This window comes from Pecten maximus, chromosome 17 (assembly GCF_902652985.1).
Source record: "Pecten maximus chromosome 17, xPecMax1.1, whole genome shotgun sequence".
Taxonomy (NCBI): domain Eukaryota; kingdom Metazoa; phylum Mollusca; class Bivalvia; order Pectinida; family Pectinidae; genus Pecten; species Pecten maximus.
In genome coordinates this window covers 1,297,393-1,318,392 of record NC_047031.1, presented here as the reverse complement: position 1 = coordinate 1,318,392, position 21,000 = coordinate 1,297,393, and the positions used below count along the sequence as shown (strand labels likewise).

The following is a 21,000-nucleotide window of genomic DNA, read 5'->3' as shown; positions in this document are numbered from 1 at the left end:
CGGATTGATACATCCGATTGATCAATATGTCTCACAAAAGATAATGTAGTCCTGCTCTATAAAAGGTATCCTCACGGTCACACATATTGATCAGAGTGTGTAAATTAAATCGAGTACGGTCGCTTGTACTTGTGACGTCGCAAGTGCAGGTCCACGTGACTGTTACATGTTGAATATAAGTAGAAAATTGCTTTAAAATCCAGATATATAAGTAATAGCTCAATTTGTCTGCAATGCTGTGAGAATCATGGGACAATAACCTTCCAGAGAAGGCAGTTCAATGCTTAATGAACGTCAAATGTGAAGTTACTGGGGCACTTATTCACTGCATGATGAAAAAATTCTTCTAAACATCAAGCTTTTCAGTACCCGTTTGTTCGCGGGTATGGACTACCAGCCATCGACGGTTGATAGGTTTTCATTCTCTGTATGAACTTTTCTGTTGGTAGAAATCACACGCCGAACAGGTGAAGCCAAACATAATTATATTGCTTCGCATTTAACCTCCAACGTATCAGAACCGTATTGTTAACTGACTCCGAGATCAAATTCCATTCACAGATAGCGTACAGCCAGTATTCTTCATCAAAATGAACAGGTGATTGGTTCAGTCTCCCCAATGTAAGGACTCTGCGGTAAATTCCTATTTGATCTTTATTGATACTGATCTACGTTCAAAAATCAATACAAGGGATGTTGTATTTGATTTAAACATATTTTTATTGTCATAAATTGTTGACAATTGGGATTGGACACAAGTTTTTCCAACTTAGTGACGCCCTCTCCCTAGTACATAATATAAATCAATACATAATGGACAGCAGTGGAATGCAATATATATATATATAAATAAAAAAATCTATAAAGGAGAGAAGGAGAAAAAGGGAAAGATGGAAGAAAAAGAAGGGGGGGGGGGGGGGAAGTCATTTTCTATGTACAAATACTCTCAGTCATATGTTGTATATATGGTGTATATATCATAAAGGAGAATTAATAGAGTATCGATGTCAAATGATGACATCATAATGACATCATGGAATGACTATAATTATATGGATGTGAACATTGTAATTCACGACAAATATTCTGATCAATACAAAATGTTAACCAGAGTTCTATCGTTTAATGATGCATGCAAGATTGCATATTGATTTGGGATTTCGAAGAAAAATAAAGTCTTTGATGTCGATGAATGTTTACACCACGTGACTACATGTACAGATAAACTAAGATGGATGTCAACGACAGCTGCTGCCCTTCACCAGTTGTCGTATTCAGACTGTATACCAGTAATATCACCAAACAATAGATACCTGAACAATGGCCAGGACAAAAATAAAAATAACACAATACTGTATACTATGATGCGATTGTCATTGATACCTTCCTGTAGTTCTTTGATATCGTGAACAATTGATGATTGTGAAAAGGACTATACAGAAGATACAACAGTCAATATCATTTTAGAAATGAACTTAATAGTACTTACATATATATATATATATATATATTATGCCGAACAAGGGATATATAATTGCATTATAGAGCTGTTTCCTTCTCTCCTTGTTGGACTCGTTAGTGATATTAATGGAGGGAAGATGCAGTGATCCTCAGAATCTAATTTATAACTTATAATATGCTTACGTAACGGAGATAGAATATGCGTGACTGTATTTTGAACCAGCGACACATCTTTTTGTCCATAACGATTCTATCATGCTAACATGCAAAGGAAACAGCAATCCCAAATCAAAAACGAAAGAAACTAAAACCGAAAAAGCTTTTGGCTACATAGAATTATGATTGAAATTTGATACAGGGTGATGGAATTTCGTTTACTGTTTGAGGAAGGAGGTTATATTGTTTACATAATTTAGTGAAATTGCTATACCTTCCCAGACGATTTTAACATGATAAAGAGAAAAGTCAAACATCAAATCATTTGATTTCACCAATGGCGGAATACAGACTAGCAATCGTTATCACCAATTCCGGATATCGCCAATAAAATAATATCCCCATATCCATCTCACAAAGGAACTATCTAATATACAAAATTTATGATATGGCGTGTACTCCTATCAGAACACTATTAGAGGATCTGTAATCATTGATATTACCTGCTGGTAGCGACGTTCCCACTGGCCATATTGAGTCAATACCGTTAAGTTACGGATCAATATGGCTGACGTTAGGTCGCGTGAAAAACTCATAACATCTATCAGAATTGGTATCGGATGTACTCAGGATGCCATATTTATGAGATTTGATATTTCATTTTACACTGTATATAAAATATCCGAGGATATATCATCCCATTCGCTGTCTCCCCACTTAATTTATTTCATGTTTATTCGTTTTCACATCTAACGTCAATTTAAACCTCAGAAGATATTGTCAGGGATGGAAATGTTTTTTGTTTGTGTTTGTTTTTAGTTATTTTTTATATTTTGGTTAGGTAAATATCTTCTTTCAATATATTGTTAGTACTTGTTTCTTCTGATAACGTCTCATTATCAAAGAGGTTATGAAATGTCGACTGAATTGTAAACATATTGACACAACAGAAAGAGTAGCCCTCTGTTCTCCATGTAGCGATTCAAAGAAGCTCGTTTCCGTCAGACAGTCGTCTAGTTTAATTTGAGATTGGCCGTGAATTCATTTTCAAAACAATACATTGATAGTCATTGGATATGTGTTAAGAAAATAGCCGCCATTAGCCATATACAATGACCTCGGTAGTGTTTCATGAAGTAACTGTTCCAGTGTTTGGTTTAGAAAGCTTTGACATGACAACTGTGTGCTGATTATTACACGTGCGAGCTGTTTATTACACACGTGTGCTCATTATTACACGTGTGTGCTTATTATTACACGTGTGAGCTGTTTATTACACACGTGTGCTCATTATTACACGTGTGTGCTTATTATTACACGTGCGAGCTGTTTATTACACACGTGTGATCATTAATACACGTGTGTGCTTATTATTACACGTGCGAGCTGTTTATTACATATATGTGCTGTTTATTACAGGTGTGTGCTGTTTATTACACGTGTGTGCTGTTTATTACACATGTGTGCTGATTATTGCACATGTGTGTTCATTATTACACGTGTGTGCTAAATATTACATGTTTGAGTACGAACAACATTCACATGCATCAATTTCACCAGAGGAAGATATCCATTTGAATTCGTTACGAGTGCTGTTCAATTATTGCCGAACAACAAGCGTGTGATTGATGTAGACTGAGTACATTGCCTTGTTATCGATTAAATAAAGGGTCGTTTTCTTTTATTCGTTAATGGCACGTCTGAGGTAATATGTTTTGTTAACAATAACGCATTATTCTTATTCAATCAATACAAATTTACATTAACGTCAAGGTAGGCAGAAATCGGCTCTCACATAAATAGTACATAGCTTTCTCTTGTACGACAGAAGTTGAACCTGGGGAAATTAGCATGCACACGTAATAAAAGGTTAATAGGGTTATTTGGAAGGCGAGAACAGTCTCTAGGTGTTTGATATAGGGGAATCTGAGAGTCTGGTTAATCTAAATGAGGAGCTTGATAAATATCACAATACGAATCGTACAGACGTGGATAGCACATTTAAGAGAAGCTATTTGTTTTAGGTTCAATATCGGTCTTTTATTCCTCATGTACCATTTTCAAAATATCAGGGTTGGAAGACCACTGTCCATCTTTATAAGAGAAAATAGCCTTGCACGGTACGTCATTCATTCGTCAGATGCAGTATTAAATTGATTTCTAGTTCCTATATAGGTGTTTTGATATAGATTAAATGTGCGGTGGCCTGTAGGTGACCTGTATGGCTTTATCAATACCCGGTATGCTAGCTTATCTATAATTGTGAGTGGGTCGGTTATCTATGTATATATATATTCATCTGCTTGTTGTGTGTGACTATAATACAAATATACTACATATTTATATGTATTACCGTACTACATACCTATATGTATAACTGAACTATATATTTATATGTATTACCGTACTAGATATATATATAGGTATTATTATACTATATAAAAATTATTTGATATGTACACATCTTCACTACATATTGATATGTATTACTGTACTACATATTTATATGTATACCTGTTCTACATATTTATATGTATAACTGTATGGCATATTGATATGTATTACTGTACTACATATCTATATGTATATATGTACTACATATTTATGTAGTACTGTACTACATATGTATATTCTTTATACATGTTTATTTTATATTCTATGATAACAACATTTGACAATTCTCGTACCAGCCGCCTTTAAAGAACATCAGCCGTCGATACGGGGTAATTTTCTCTATGATTTTGTTTTGAACATTCCTCTTCTTAACATTTTAATCGCAATAGAAATACGTTGAACAAACTTTTAATCCGAATGTAGCCACCTGCACTGATATGAATTCAAATAATCTTTTATATCAAAATGTCTTAAGTCGCGTATTGTTTTTAGCTCGTCTCTTCGAAGAAGAGTGAGAGCTTATGTTGTCACTCCGGCGTCGGCGTCGGCGTTGGTTTTCCAAATGTTAAATTTTTGGTGCAAGTGTTGAAAGGCATAGTAATTTATGGTAATATGGTCCCTGTGGGGGCCAAACTATCCCCTGCCGGAGTTAAACTAAAAGTTTTTTTGAAAAAAAAAAACAGATTTTTGAAAATTTTTGGACTTAAGAAATGTTTGCGTTAAGTTTTTGGTGCGAGTGTTGAAAGGTATTAATACATCACTTTACAATTGTACTAGGGTGCTGATAATTGGCAATAGAGTCCCTCTGGGGTTAGACTATCCCCTGCCAGAGTTAAACTAGAAGATTTTTTTGGGAAAAAACCAGAATTTTCAAATTTTTGGACTTAGAATATTTGTGCGTTAAGTTTTTGGTGCGAGTGTTGAAAGGTATTAATACATCACTTTATTATTGTATTAGGGTGCTGATAATTGGCAATAGAGTCCCTCTGGAGTTAGACTATCCCCTGCCAGAGTTAAACTAAAAGATTTTTTTGGGAAAAAACCAGAATTTTCAAATTTTTGGACTTAGAATATTTCTGCGTTAAGTTTTTGGTGCAATTGTTAAGAGGTATTAATACATTACTTTATAATTGTACTAGGGTGCTGATAATTGGCAATAGAGTCCCTCTGGGGTTAGACTATCCCCTGCCAGAGTTAAATTAAAAGATTTAAAAAAAAAAAACCCAGAATTTTCAAATTTTTGGACTTGGAATATTTCTGCGTTAAGTTTTTGGTGCAAGTGTTGAAAGGTATTAATACATCACTTTATAATTGTATTAGGGTGCTGATAGTTGGTAATAAACTCCCTCTTGGGTTAAACTATCCCCTGCCGGAGTTAAACTAAAAGATTTTTTTGGGAAATAACCAGAATTTTTCAAATTTTTGGACTTAGAATATTTGTGCGTTAAGTTTTTGGTGCAATTGTTAAGAGGTTTTAATGCATCACTATATAATTGTACAAGGGTGCTTATATTTGGCAATAGAGTCCCTATGGAGTAAGACAATCCCTTCCTGGAGTAAAAATTGGATTTTTAGCTCGTCTCTTCGAAGAAGAGTGAGAGCTTTTGTCGTCACTCCGGCGTCGGCGTTGGTTTTTCAAATGTTAAATTTTTGGTGCAAGTGTTGAAAGGCATAGTAATTGATGGTAATATGGTCCCTGTGGGGGTTAAACTATACCCTGCCGGAGTTAAACTAGAAGATTTTTGGGGATAAAAACAGTTTTTTGAAAATTTTTGGACTTAGAATATTTCTGCGTTAAGTTTTTGGTGCAAGTGTTGAAAAATTGGATTTTTAGCTCGTCTCTTCGAAGAAGAGTGAGAGCTTTTGTCGTCACTCCGGCGTCGGCGTTGGTTTTTCATCACTTTATAATTGTACTAGGGTGCTGATATTTCGCAATAGAGTCCCTATGGAGTAAGACAATCCCTTCCTGCAGTAAAACTTTAAAAAAAAAATTGATTTTTTCTTTTTAAATCTGTGTTTTTTTGTTTTTGCTTTTAAATCTTTGGACTTTGTGTTAATTTTATGTTGTGAGTGTTGAAAGCCATAGTAATACATGGTATTAGGTTCCCTGTGGGGGTTAAACTTTCCCTTGCTGGAGTTAAACTGAAAGATTTTTTTGGGGAAAAAACACATTTTTAAAATTCGTGTGCAAATGTTGAAAGCTATTAACACGTCACTTGGTAAAAGAGTCCCTATGGAATTACACTATCCCTTCTTGGGGTGAAACTGAAAAATAAAACAATGTCGAAATGCTCACAATAGACAATTTATACTGGTCCACATTTATCAAGGGAGACAACTCTCATTAGGATAATATTTTGTCAAAAACTTGAAGAAATATGTCCAAAAGCAATTACATTTGTATTTAATATATTCATTTAACAACAGCATAGCTTGTCTCCCGAATGTTTGTCGATAAATAATTTATATATATATATAAAAGGGTATGGTTTTGAAAATTGCATGAATTCACAAAACATAATCTGATCAAGTAAACAATATAAATATTATTAATGCAATTTGTGAAACCATTCCAATCAATATATTTTAATTATTTATTGACAAACATTTGCGAGACGAGCTATGCTGTTCTCCAACAGCTCTTGTTAGATCCAATAATCTGTTTCAAAAGCTAATTATAACATCAAATCTTTAATCTAGATTAAAGGAGTATTTGGCAGGTTATATAACTTTATACATGTATAGTGTCAGACTGTCAATACAAACTACAATGATCTTATATTGCGATAGTGCTGTGCACATCTTGATGGAGTTAAAAATGTTCCTCGTTACCAACATGCTGTGTACTGTAAGCAATGCTATCTGAACATCACAATTTAATCGTTTAAGCAAGGCTATTTGATATACCTAGCAACAAGTCATTATCTGGTGGTGTTCCGGGTCGCACTGGTGCATGGGAGATCTGCACTTATCACGTGTTTGCAACTGTGAAGGTCATGGTGACAAACGCGTGACGCAAACAGAAAGAAAGACAACAAACATTCTAGTCTTTGCCGGCGTAAAACAAAACTGCCTCTTCACAATTGGCGGGGGCATGTTCCCAGACTGAAGTCAGCGTTCCTAACACGTCGAATGCTGTTTGAGATGTACTTTATGGCCGCCAATTTCCTAATACGATAATTACACTGCAATTAATTACAACAATTATTATCACCCTACTCCAAATTATATGGGGGACGTTGAAGAGTTTGATATTTCAAACAATTCACGTTTTTAATGCATTTTGAAGAATGTGAAGCATGAGTGAAACAGCTTGTCATGCGAATGATATAAACGTGATAGCTGACAATTAATTCTCGATTTGTTATCCCCGAAAAAAAATCCAATTGCGATACGAGTTAAGACATGTTCAACACTTTGTTGATATCCTCCGCCAAACATGGCTGACGCAGATAAAAAAAAAAGTGTCTCTTGCCTTCCTATTTGAAAGGTTGTACTGACAGCGGCCTCTCCAAATGTGTAATTTAGCTGTAAGTGTCTAAAAGGGGTGAAATGACCTCTAAATTTTGGCATTTTGTAGGTAACTTAAAAGTGTTACTGGAATGTGGCCAATTGAAATAAGAAGTAGGAAAATGTACATATAACAATAGCAAGACAATGTACATATAACAATAGCAAGACAATGTACATATAACAATAGCAAGACAATGTACATATAACAATAGCAAGCAAAATGTACATGTAACAATAGCAAGACAATGTACATATAACAATAGCAAGGAAAATGTACATATAACAATAGCAAGGAAAATGTACGTGTAACAATAGCAAGAAAATGTACATATAACAATAGCAAGACATTGTATATATAACAATAGCAAGACAATGTACATATAACAATAGCAAGAAAATGTACGTGTAACAATAACAAGGAAAATGTACATATACATATAACAATAGCAAGAAAATGTACATATAACAATAGCAAGACATTGTATATATAACAATAGCAAGACAATGTACATATAACAATAGCAAGAAAATGTACGTGTAACAATAACAAGTAAAATGTACATACACATATAACAATAGCAAGGAAAATGTACGTGTAACAATAGCAAGAAAATCTACATATAACAATAGCAAGACAATCTACATATACATATAACAATAGCAAGGAAAATGTACGTGTAACAATAGCAAGGAAAATGTACATATACATATAACAATAGCAAGGAAAATGTACGTGTAACAATAGCAAGAAAATCTACATATAACAATAGCAAGGAAAATGTACATATAACAATAGCAAGGAAAATGTACGTGTAACAATAGCAAGGAAAATGTACATATAACAATAGCAAGGAAAATGTACATATAACAATAGCAAGACAATGTACATATAACAATAGCAAGGAAAATGTACATATAACAATAGCAAGGAAAATGTACATATAACAATAGCAAGGAAAATGTACATATAACAATAGCAAGGAAAATGTACATGTAACAATAGCAAGGAAAATGTACATATAACAATAGCAAGGAAAATGTACATGTAACAATAGCAAGGAAAATGTACATATAACAATAGCAAGACAATGTACATGTAACAATAGCAAGGAAATTAGCATGGACATGACGCTAAATCATTTGTGTTCAGGTTGTTTTCGTCGTGCACGTGTAAAACCGTTTCGTTTAGCAATGGGCGCATCTCTCTTTACTGCATGTTGATTTGTATATTATGTCATATTCAGATTGTTCCAAATTAAACAGGCCGCCTTCATCCTAGAAAATGGGTTATCAGTAAAATAACATATCGTGTGCTTGTTTGTTTGGCTTTGTCTTCCGCGTCTCATTAGATTGGTATTTATTTTCCCACGATAATGCAATATTACTATAAATGAATGTGTTAAAAATAAGTACAGTGATGACTGATGCTTTTGATGTCACTTTTTTGTTCTCCTTTTGAGAATCTGATATTAGACCATGATTGACATCACATATGTCAGAGATGATTTAGAACGCGCGTTACATAAGAGATGATTTAGAACGCGCGTTACATAAATCTCAGATGTTCGAGATGATTTAGAACGCAAGTTACATGAATCGCAGATGTTAGAGATGATTTAGAACGCGCGTTACATAAATCTCAGATGTTCGAGATGATTTAGAACGCAAGTTACATGAATCGCAGATGTTAGAGATGTTTAGAACGCGCGTTACATAAATCTCAGATGTTAGAGATGATTTAGAACGCGCGTAACCTACATCGTAGACAGTAGCGATTGATAACGCGCGTATCTTTCGAAGCAGCCGTTTGTATTATCCTTTCGCCGCTACGACTTATTTTCAGTGTTTTATTAAGTTATCGTCAATTTATGGGAAGAAAGTAAAAATACACTCCATATAAATCCATCACTGATCATAGCAACTCTTTAACATACTAAACGGGAGGGAATTCCATATCACTGATCATAGCTACCCTTTAATATATTAAACGGGAGGGAATTCCATTAGTGTTCATAGCTACCCTTCAACATCTTAAACGGGAGGGCATTCCATTAGTGATCATAGCTACCCTTCAACATCTTAAACGGAAGGGCATTCAATCACGGCTCATAGCTACCCTTCAACATCTTAAACGGTAGGGAATTCCATTAGTGATCATAGCTACCCTTCAACATCTTAAACGGGAGGGAATTCCATTAGTGATCATAGCTACCCTTCAACATCTTAAACGGGAGGGAATTCCATTAGTGATCATAGCTACCCTTCAACATCTTAAACGAGAGGGCATTCCATCACTGATCATATCTACCCTTCAACATCTTAAACGGGAGTGGATATCCCTTTTCAGACGTTCGAAACATCACTATAATAAGATGTGCAGCCATATTGATGTCAATGCATCAAGTGCATGTAATTAATTATAGATAGATAAAATAGTCAGACATCTGAAGAACGTCTAATATCCAATTGAGTGTACGGAGGTTTCTAATTCGATATATTTCTAGTTAAAATGGAGATTGTCTTGAATAAATACTATATCTCTGATTAAAAAAAAAAAATCTTAAAAATGAAAAAAAAAATAGTTATCTAAAGTTAGAATGTGTTTTCTTCATGTTGAATTTGCACTGTATCGGTATAATAATATATATAGATTATATGCGCTGTACTATAGTAGTTGGCGGTACAATGATGCTATTCTTGAATGTAAATGTCTTCAGCTTAAGTCGTGGCATTGAATGATAAAAAAATCTTATAATACATGAAGGCAGATATAATTATACCTGTTTAGATATCCTGTGAACCTTTGATTAAGCCTTTTGGATGTTTAAATATTCACACATAATGAAAAACAAACCTTTGTTTCTATATATAGACATTCCTAGGTGTGTTTTATCTTATCAAAAATGCGTATTTGATGTCATCAAGGTAATGAGGCGTAAACAGGTTTTAGTTGGTAATATGATATTGTCATCTATAACGGTAAGGTGTAATTAAATCATTGTATTACTTAAATTCCACGAACGATTTCTAGTTTATTTAGATCTTAAAGTAGACGACCCTCTTGTTGCCAAACTTCTCGTAACAACCAGGGATAGGCGATAGGCTCTAGTCTTGCCATTTGTCATTATGTCGATGGATTCAGTATCTACAATTCGAAGAATATGCATTATGACCTACGTCAAACTTTAATGGATAATTGTCTTTGATAATTTGTAAGATAGCATTAGTCTACACCACGTGGGGTAGTGTTGACCTATCAGGGCCTTAATAGAGTGACTATGGCTACTGTTGTTTTGAAATGATGCGACGTACATGTAATTTGATATGACACCCTTTTCTATTCCTGATATATCAATGTTTAAACTGCCAATGACACCAAAAGTGTAGACAGCTTATGGGCAGACAGGCTTTATACACATACATAGAATACATAACAAAAGTAATTTGGAATTAGTTGACATAGTATTTAAAGACCGGTTCATTGAAGAAGTCATGAACATGTTTACGACAAGACTTGTTAGGCAATATCCACGTAACGATGAACCTGATTTCTACTAGGCACCACAGTTCGAAATTTTGACCTTTCTTTTGACTCTTTTTACATCATGTCCTGGGTATCAACACTGTAGTCCCTAGCAACACTGACGACTCCTATGCTGTATCTAACTCTCGCTTATATTGAAGGAACGTATATCGTGTGTCATTTGCACGATCCATCTTCCAAGGCATCTAAAAACAATATTTATGGGAAGGTAGCATTGATGACTATGTTTTCATAAAGGTAGGTCTATATCTATATGACGGTAATAGCGGTTATGTTTCGTTCTGTATATATATATATGATAACCATGTAGCAATGATGAACATGATTTGTTGTAGCAAGCTTGACAATAGGAATTTACATATAACAGTCCTGCGCATGTTTAAGAAAGGTTATGACATACAATGAAATATCAGTCGTTATATACAAGATCCCAATGTAGACAGTCAGACTAGCATAACAGTCGTTATAGACAGGTGATCACTGTAATATACTCATCCAGCTTTTTGCAGGTGCAGGACAGCAAGTTGGCCCTTGATATTTAGTATTTTCAGAAGTCATATGATCAGTTCTCAGAAATATGAAAAGTCAAAACATATTTGTCAAAATGACACGCCTCCTCAATTCCAGGAGTCATTTGTCATATTGGGGAGTTATAAAAAAGACAAACGGTATATCGGTTTAACCTGATTAAAGCAATGTGCCCGAGTGTGGAAGGGTAAGTTTACAGCTTTCGTTGTCGAGGCTACAAAGGCCTGTCGGTGCTTGTTTTACAAACTGTTTATTCATACTAGAGGTATCTTGCATTTAAATTTGATAACAAACGCCATGTCAAGCTAAAAAAGTTGCCAATACATTACTGTTTGCAATTTGCCATTAGACACCTGCAGTCAAAGGAAGATATTTGCACATGCGTACTTCATAGGGAGATGTTTCGATAAGCATAACAAATTATTGGTCCCAAATTAATTACTCCCATTGAGAAAATTACACAAAGCCCCTCCGTTGTGTGGATTATTCAAAACGATTCTTCATTGTGCAATGTATCAAATGAGCATAAGTTGGTTTCGCAATCACCACTACAATAGCTATGTTTAGTTTGCGTTACTACCAACATAGATCAGAATTTCGTAATTGTTAGAAGCAACGCTCATTGAACCTTGAACAATAGGAGATACAAGGCTTATCAAAGATGAAACAAGTAGTCAGGATCATTTCTGCGGTGGTTCCTGTAAGTTTACTTTTATCTGTTATTTTTTGGTATATTTTTTGTTTTGTATTTCATCTCTCCGTTGTCTCTTGTATTTTGTAATTTCATTGTTTAAATTATGTCGTGGTGTTCTGAGTGACCATTTCACTATTTTTGTTTTTCTCTAAAATGTCTTTAGTTATGATGTTCGCGAAACCAACTGTTCAGCTGTATTTACGAAAAGTTTTTTTTCAGATATGATAAACTATTTAACGGTTTTGCTTCTATGTGTAGTATCAATCATACTTTGTTTGATGTAGGTTTATCTTAAGTCATTATTATATTACTTCTTTGTTGCAAATTTGAAAACAATATTTGTCAAGTTTGCTTTTGTTTGTCATTTTGGTATTAAAGCTAATGATATAATTTCTTAAATTTTCATTCATAAAATATTTCTATTTTGGTTATGCAACACAGTATTGCAAATAAAAAAATGCTATTTCCGAAATTCTGTTAAAAAGAAGAAAGGCAAAACTGCATTCGTATGTCAATAATTTTGCACGTAATGCAGATCCAGAGTGGGACAGTCTGCAATACCAAGAAAAAAAGCTAATACAAACCCTTTAAAATAATCTTATATTAGAAAACTAAATCTTAAGAATTTAATTATTGAAGGGGTAGATACCCTAAAGTAATAAGAACAAATTCTGCTACAGATCGTTTCGCGATTCTGTAAATAATGTCACATAACTCGAGGTTTTTGTTGATGGTATTAATTTTTGTTTGAGGTAGTAAACTTTAAAAAAAAAAAAAAAAAATTCGATGCTATATCGCTGACGGTGTATATACTGGTTGTCTCAAAGATGCACGAAATCGCACCAAATGGCTTCTATAAAGAAAATGAAGAATTAAAAAAATGTTAAAATTATTATTTCTAATAATTAGGTATATTTGCATATTTTTATATGGAAATGTATTCTTTCTCGTTGGTAATACATCAATATCCACGAAACTAGCATTTCTGACTTTTTAACCATAATATGTATGACACGAAACTTGGAGAGATTTGAAAGGAATTGTAATACTTGTATCGAAATGTGACAAATTATTAGATATTTTCACATTGTTCAATACGGCCTGTTTTGTGTGATTTTTAGGAATCATTGAGAAAAAACGGCAAACGCTTTGTAGTATTCAAGAAAAATATTACTATATCAAGGTGAAAAAGTTGAAATCACCAAAGAGAGTTATAGCTTATACACAGAATGCAATTAAATCCAGATATATTACAAATAGAATTTCTGACTTTTTAGCCATAATATGTATGACACGAAACTTGGAGAGATTTGAAAGGAATTAATTTATTAGATATTTTCACATTGTTCAATACGGCCTGTTTTGTGTGATTTTCAGGAAGTATTGAAAAGACGACTAACAGGGGCTTGCGAACGCTTTGTAGTATTCAAGAAAAATATTACTTTAACAAGGTGAAATACACAGAAAATTAAATCCAAATATATTAGAAATATTGGGTAAACCTTTCTTTATTTCCTTCTATTAATCTTAATATTTATTCAGTATAAAACAAATAATGCTAACAGATTTGAATTTGAAAATGCAAATTTGAAAAAAATTAAAAAATCTTTATTTTGCAAATCATCCAAAACCAATAACAGACTGAAGGGTGTATGTTATGAGACTATCGGAGATTTCTCATCTGATCAATACTGATTGTTGCTATGTAGGGGAGTCCTGTATGATTTAAAACAGGGCAGCCTGAAAAAACCCTCTGGTGAGCCATTTGATACCGTCTCATGTTCAACCTGGAGTCCATTAGAAGAGACTAGTGTCTTTTGTTTTGTTTCATAATCTACACTTTATCATCTACACATTTTGTGAAATCGTATTTAAGACGAAGTGACTGTCAAACGAAATGCAGAACTGTATGTAGTTAGCTGTTATTCAAACCGAGCCCTATTCTGCATAATGATCTAGATAAACAGTTAAATAACCACACAGGGCTTTTCTTGGAATTGCCTGGGATTTTCGGGTCCGATCATGAACTGCACTCCCAAATAAAATTATTTTGTATTCATGCCAAAACCCTCCAAATTGCTTCTGGAAATATCCTTCATGCACAAATATCATTCCCAAGATGAGACAAAAAGGTTAATCCCAACCAAGCAAAATCCCTGCCATATGGCCTTATTATTACTGAAAGGGTACTTTTAATGTAAACGTACACCAATTGTGAAATAGGTTATACTCAACAGTGATTGCATATTGATACAAGGTCAGCGATATTGACCATGCCCTTTAGACAGAGGAGGATATGGATGACTTTTTGGGGTCGATAAAACCATGCATTGACCGAATTCAACATGCAATAATAGATTTGTTATTTCTGATTATCAAACTATAAAAAAAATAAAATGTTCTTTTTTTTTTCAAATTCATTCCAGACAATAATGAAACGATTTTATTGATGAAATACTAAGAAAAAAAGCTACTTTTTTCTAGTTCCTTTCATTGATTCGATTGGCAAAATTTACCAATCACATATTCCCTGATCAAATATTTTTTGAACAAAACAAACACAACCGTTAATGTAATAAAGTAGCGTTCGATAACATACAAACAGTCTAGTCAGGATAGCCTCGGTATATTTACCTAGCAGTCACGGCAGATAGTGAGATCCGGGAGTTTGTGGATTCTTTATTATATGACAACCTCTTTGTCTGGTTCAGTCAACATTGGAGAGCGTCCATGTTTGAAGTTGGCATGGCGACTTGTATATGTTTTATTCTCAAACTTGATTTTGAAGATGCATTACCGACGGTTAAAATGTTGAATTAAGCCCGAATTGTGACGTCACAAGATCAACTTTTTTCCTGCAGTTGTTTGCAGGTGCTCAGTCAATACGACATTCACATGTGAACACTTGTCACATTCTTGCTCAATCAAAATGCGGATAGCATAGGTAAAAAAATATAATGAGTCATGTTGGCGCGTGTGTAAGGTCACACGGGGTACTTTTTGTGTTAGAAAACCCAGAGAATGTAAAGGAAAAACCCTGGTTGTCGGGCAGGTTACACCATATCGTTTCACGTCCGATCTGACCGCCTTCTGAAAGGCAATTGTGTTACCATTGTGTTGCGTGTCCGCGGTGACCGAGTGGTTAAGGTGTCCCGACACTTTAACACTAGCCCTCCACCTCTGGGTCGCGAGTTCGAAACCTACTTGGGGCAGTTGCCAGGTTCTGACCGTAGGCCGGTGTTTTTTCTCCGGGTACTCCGGCTTTCCTCCACCTCCAAAACCTGGCATGTCCTTAAATGACCCTGGTTGTTAAGCGGACGTTTAACAACATAACCCATAACCAAACAACTGTGTTACCCGTATATTATGATGGGATAGATAGTTGATGATCAGTTCAAGAAAGTTGTACATGCAAATTGTGTGCCTTTAATTAGGAGTGACCAACCTTTTTGAGTGAACGGATGCAACATGTTCATCGACCAGACTTTTTTCGTGCCGAATATTCCCCGTCTGACTGATCGTCAGAGACCTTCAAATCAATTACCCGGCCGGTGCTACATCCATTATTCCATTTTACAGGCGCCATATTCACTACTTTGTCAGAGTTACAACCCCTTGAGATTTCTGGACGGTAAGCCTTACTCATGAATATTTAAGTTCCCGGGGTTAACCGTTACTACCATGCCGTCAAGAAATAAACATGAATAAAGCCAACGGGATCAGACTATAATGAACATATCTTTAGTGTTTAAGTATGATATAATCTCTAAAAACTGTCAGATTGAGTTCACATTGATTTTTCCATTATGTCAATTTTGGTGTTCTCTCTTTATTTACTGATCGGTGTTCTCTCTTTATTTGCTGATCGGTGTCCTTTCTTTCTTTCCTGATTGGTGTTCTCGCTTTCTTTCCTGATTGTTTTCTCATCTTACTTTTCTGGTTGGTTCTCTCTCTTTTATGATTGTTGTTCTCTCTCTCTTTCCTGTTTTGCCCCCTCTCTTTCCTTCCTGTTTTGCCCCCTCTCTTTCCTTCCTGGTTTGCGTCCTCTCTATCTTCACTGATCGGAATTCGATATCTATCATATGCTCAATAGTACTACATCATATTTCGAGGAGCTTTTCACTTGCGTCATCGGTACAAAGTGGCATCAGATAAAATTTTCTTGAATTTGATTGGAAACCGAAGTCAAAGGCGACATAGTATTTTCCCTCCGGCATTAGTTAATTTGTTACTTGGAACTGTTTGAACATGTCAGAAATCACAGACTTCAAATGAAGTTTAGGATCAATAACACATTCATGATAAAACGAAAGCATCAAAATGTTAATTGACTTACAACTCATTGTGATGATTTAAGGTTATTTTCAGTCAATAATGCGTGTTCAAACATTCTATATTGTTTGAGTGTGTGAATGCTACGCCTGCGAGTATCCCCGGTATGTTTGCTCAGTAAGTTTACTACGTATTAACGACAATGCCGCCTACTACGTCTGTCCTGCTGGTACCGCCTACTGCGTCTGTCCTGCTGGTACCGCCTACTACGTCTGTCCTGCTGGTACCGCCTACTACGTCTGTCCTGCTGGTACCGCCTACTACGTCTGTCCTGCTGGTACCGCCTACTACGTCTGTCCTGCTGGTACCGCCTACTACGTCTGTCCTGCTGGTACCGCCTACTACGTCTGTCCTGCTGGTACCGCCTACTACGTCTGTCCTGCTGGTACCGACTACTACGTCTGTCCTGCTGGTAGGACGCAATAATACAAGCGATTACTGCTGCACTATTTGCGTGATCGTAAGAGGCGACTGAATTTGGGATCTTATCATTTCTGTTCTTTAACAATGTTCTTCCTATACCCCATTTAGTGCTTCCTTGCGTTTTAGCCTTAATAAGTCTATACAAATGTATTTTTTCTACTATAATAATAAGAAGAACATATTTCAGTAGTACACGGAACACATCTTTGCACAATAGTTGCAATTTCTTGAAAATATTTTGAAAATATTTAAACACAGTAAAAATGCCAAGCCTTCAGTTGGCTCATAATCCTTATGGCAGTGTATCATCATAATTATTGGAAAAAGTAATAATATACATGTATCGTATATAAGTAATCGCCTTTTTATTGCTTAAATGTGTATTTTGCACGGTTGATTTGCAAAGCATCACAATTCATAAATAACATAAGCTGATTATCAGAATTCATGATTGTAAAGTCGTCACATAAAACATTTATCCTGTCCTGAGTTTAAAAAGCTTTTAAAAGCATTTTTAAGGAATGTGACATCTAGTTCAATCATTGTCAGTATGACTGGATAGTGGGGTGTCGTTCTATGTTGCTTCGACTGTATACTCCAGTGAGGTAGCACTATAATTCAGCATCTGTTCCGCAATACCGTAAGGAGACAAACATCAACTTAAAAGTCACACACAACTCACACACAACTCACTTCACGCTTGCATGTTGCACACAGGGAAATATGTCCTATAATAACTTCACTGTTGTTAGGACATAAGAAAATACTTAACCAAGCTAAGCCCGATATATAACTAAATTATCATGAGGTGAATGTAATTATTTGTCATTTGATCTTATCGAACGTTTTCTAAAGACGATTGACGTACATAGTAATTGTAATATAAACATTAGCATATATATGAGTTTCAAATTACGTCTCCAAATTAAAGGCTTCGAAATAATTATCTTAAAATTTATTAGATGTAATATGATGAGTTTGTTTTTGCAGCAATTCATTATACATATTGAAGAACACTTTTTTGATCCAAGACCTTCTAACGCATATAAGACGTATATTTAATATTTAATCTGATAACGTAATGAATGCAGATTAAAAGTAAGAAAAAATATGTTTTTTCACAAATGTTATTAATTGTCGGTTGCTAGCCAATTAGAATTTCTATCGAATGCAGATGGTCAGTGTCCAATACCATTAATGATCTGAAACAGTTACTGTAGTAACGTATCAACTCAATCGAGTCGAAATAGGAAAGTTTCATTAAAGTATATATAATACCTCAAGAACATAATATATTTAAATCCCACACAAAAAGAATCGTGCTTTCGCAGTACAAATATTGATAGTATCCCCAAGCAATGACCAACACCAGACATGTCATACCACGTAGGGCGATAGTACCGAGAATTATCGATGAGACCGTTTTTTTTGTGTAAGCCGCGACTCATTCTATTCATCAGCAGTTCGCTGTGTTACAAGCTTGGAATACGTAAACTGCTTGTGGAATATTAATTATTGCGTAACTCGGGGGTAAGGATTTAATATTCTTGATTTTAAAATGTGTGTTCATTTTTGACTTGTGGCTGCAAGGATATCGTACAGACGTCAAATGTGAGTTTTAAAGTTTTATTTATAAGCAAATACGCGACGGTTTGTAAGTACATATAATGTAAGCAGGTCGCTCCTCTGGTATTCAAAATCATTTGGTCTTAATCTATATTTAGGTGGGTATTCGAGTGGAGCTGTGGAAAAAAAATCAGCTTTGCACGCAAGGTACAGACCGCTCGCGCACTTCCACACACCCAAAATAAGTTTGTAAACAAAGAAATAAAAATATCTCAAGCTGAGTTTCATTAGAAAATTAAATCATTTTTATCAGACACGGGTGAGTGACCCCTTTAACACATTCGTGATGATGAATAATAATGCCTATTAATTGTATATGGTCAAACGTTTATCAATAATGGTAGAAATATGAAATGTTAAAGTAAAAAAAAATATGTTTTTATTTATTTATTTTCCTATCTATTTATTTATTCCGTTCAATAATCTACCAAATTACAAGGAATACAAGTGTTGTGATAGGTATTAAAATAATTAGAAATGTACACGAGGATGTCTTGAAAGACACGTGACCTAATGGTATCCTATTCCGAAATTTAATTTTAATTTTATTAGTGACATGTTTGGTTTGGTACACCCTGGGCACAAAGAAACTATTAAACTAGTAGTTTCCTGTAGTAGTTTACCCAAACTTTCGTTAAAGTGGAGAAACTAAGACGAATAAATCGTAGATATATTTTATTTATTCATTTTATTAATTATCTTAGCACTGTTGTTGAGCTGCACGAAAAGAAAATGAAATAAATAAACAAAAAATAAAATGATATCTATTTGTAAAAGACCTAAATATATATCAAAACCACAAATAGGGGTTTTCAGTTAAAAAAATCAACTACTTGAATTTATTGTCTGTGACAATTTAATGAAGTTCCTCACGCGTGACAGCTATCGCTATAAACTAGAAACAAGAACAAAAAATTGTTGACGAATTTCAAACGAATTTTAAACGAATTTGGTTTAATGTTAATGACAAACAAGAGTGATTAAACAACTGGAAATCATTTTCCAGCTACAATTTTGAAAGATCCAGTATTTCAAGTTCAATACCCTATACAATTATTTAGTTTATAATGAATTGATATCGACAAATTCCTTGAATTTTGTTAATTAGTAAACCTGCATATCAATGCATGTATACGTGCAATATCCTGTAAATATGCATACATGCGTATCAGTCTATGTACATGTGTATGTCCTGTTAAATAGTACACATGTATATCAATCTATGTACATGTGTATGTCCTGTTAAATAGTACACATGTATATCAATCTATGTACATGTGTATGTCCTGTTAAATAGTACACATGTATATCAATCTATGTTCATGTGTATGTCCTGTTAAATAGTACACATGTATATCAGTCTATGTACATGTGTATGTCCTGTTAAATAGTACACATGTATATCAATCTATGTACATGTGTATGTCCTGTTAAATAGTACACATGTATATCAGTCCATGTACATGTGTATGTCCTGTTAAATAGTACACATGCGTATCAGTCTATGTACATGTGTATGTCCTGTTAAATAGTACACATGTATATCAATCTATGTACATGTGTATGTCCTGTTAAATAGTACACATGTATATCAATCTATGTACATGTGTATGTCCTGTTAAATAGTACACATGTATATCAATCTATGTACATGTGTATGTCCTGTTAAATAGTACACATGTATATCAATCTATGTACATGTGTATGTCCTGTTAAATAGTACACATGCGTATCAGTCTATGTACATGTGTATGTCCTGTTAAATAGTACACATGTGTATCAGTCTATGTACATGTGTATGTCCTGTTAAATAGTACACATGTATATCAGTCCATGTACATGTGTATGTCCTGTTAAATAAATAGTACACATGTATATCAATCTATGTACATGTGTATGTCCTGTTAAATAGTACACATGTATATCAATCTATGTACATGTGTATGTCCTGTTAAATAGTACACATGTATATCAATCTATGTACATGTGTATGTCCTGTTAAATAGTACACATGTATATCAATCTATGTACATGTGTATGTCCTGTTAAATAGTACACATGCGTATCAGTCTATGTACATGTGTATGTCCTGTTAAATAGTACACATGTATATCAGTCTATGTACATGTGTATGTCCTGTTAAATAGTACACATATATATCAATATATGTACATGTGTATGTCCTGTTAAATAGTACAAATGTATATCAATATATGTACATGTGTATGTCCTGTTAAATAGTACACATGTATATCAGTCCATGTACATGTGTAAGTCCTGTTAAATAGTACACATGTATATCAATCTATGTACATGTGTATGTCCTGTT

At 34.3% G+C, this 21,000-nt stretch overlaps 2 protein-coding genes across 5 annotated transcripts in view; one reads left to right on the top strand and one right to left on the bottom strand.

The window, feature by feature from the left end:
- Positions 1 to 21,000, top strand: part of LOC117315401 (beta-1,3-galactosyltransferase brn-like) — an 80,886-nt gene that overhangs the window by 34,145 nt on the left and 25,741 nt on the right. Inside the window, exon 1 of one of the 4 annotated variants that reach the window (XM_033869577.1) lies at positions 18,514 to 18,575. The exons of 2 other annotated variants lie outside the window; for them this stretch is intronic. The gene's annotated coding sequence lies outside the window, so the exon portion shown is untranslated. Of the gene's footprint in view, positions 1 to 18,513; positions 18,576 to 18,633; positions 18,657 to 21,000 lie in introns of those variants that run through there. One more of the 4 variants, XM_033869580.1, reaches the window with a different exon arrangement.
- On the bottom strand, positions 16,756 to 17,751 carry LOC117315824 (pre-mRNA splicing factor SR-like 1). Its single transcript, XM_033870225.1, has 2 exons — positions 17,744 to 17,751; positions 16,756 to 17,182 (listed from the first exon to the last, which is right to left on the bottom strand). Exons 1-2 carry the CDS (start codon positions 17,749 to 17,751, stop codon positions 16,756 to 16,758), a joined length of 435 nt encoding a protein of 144 aa, XP_033726116.1.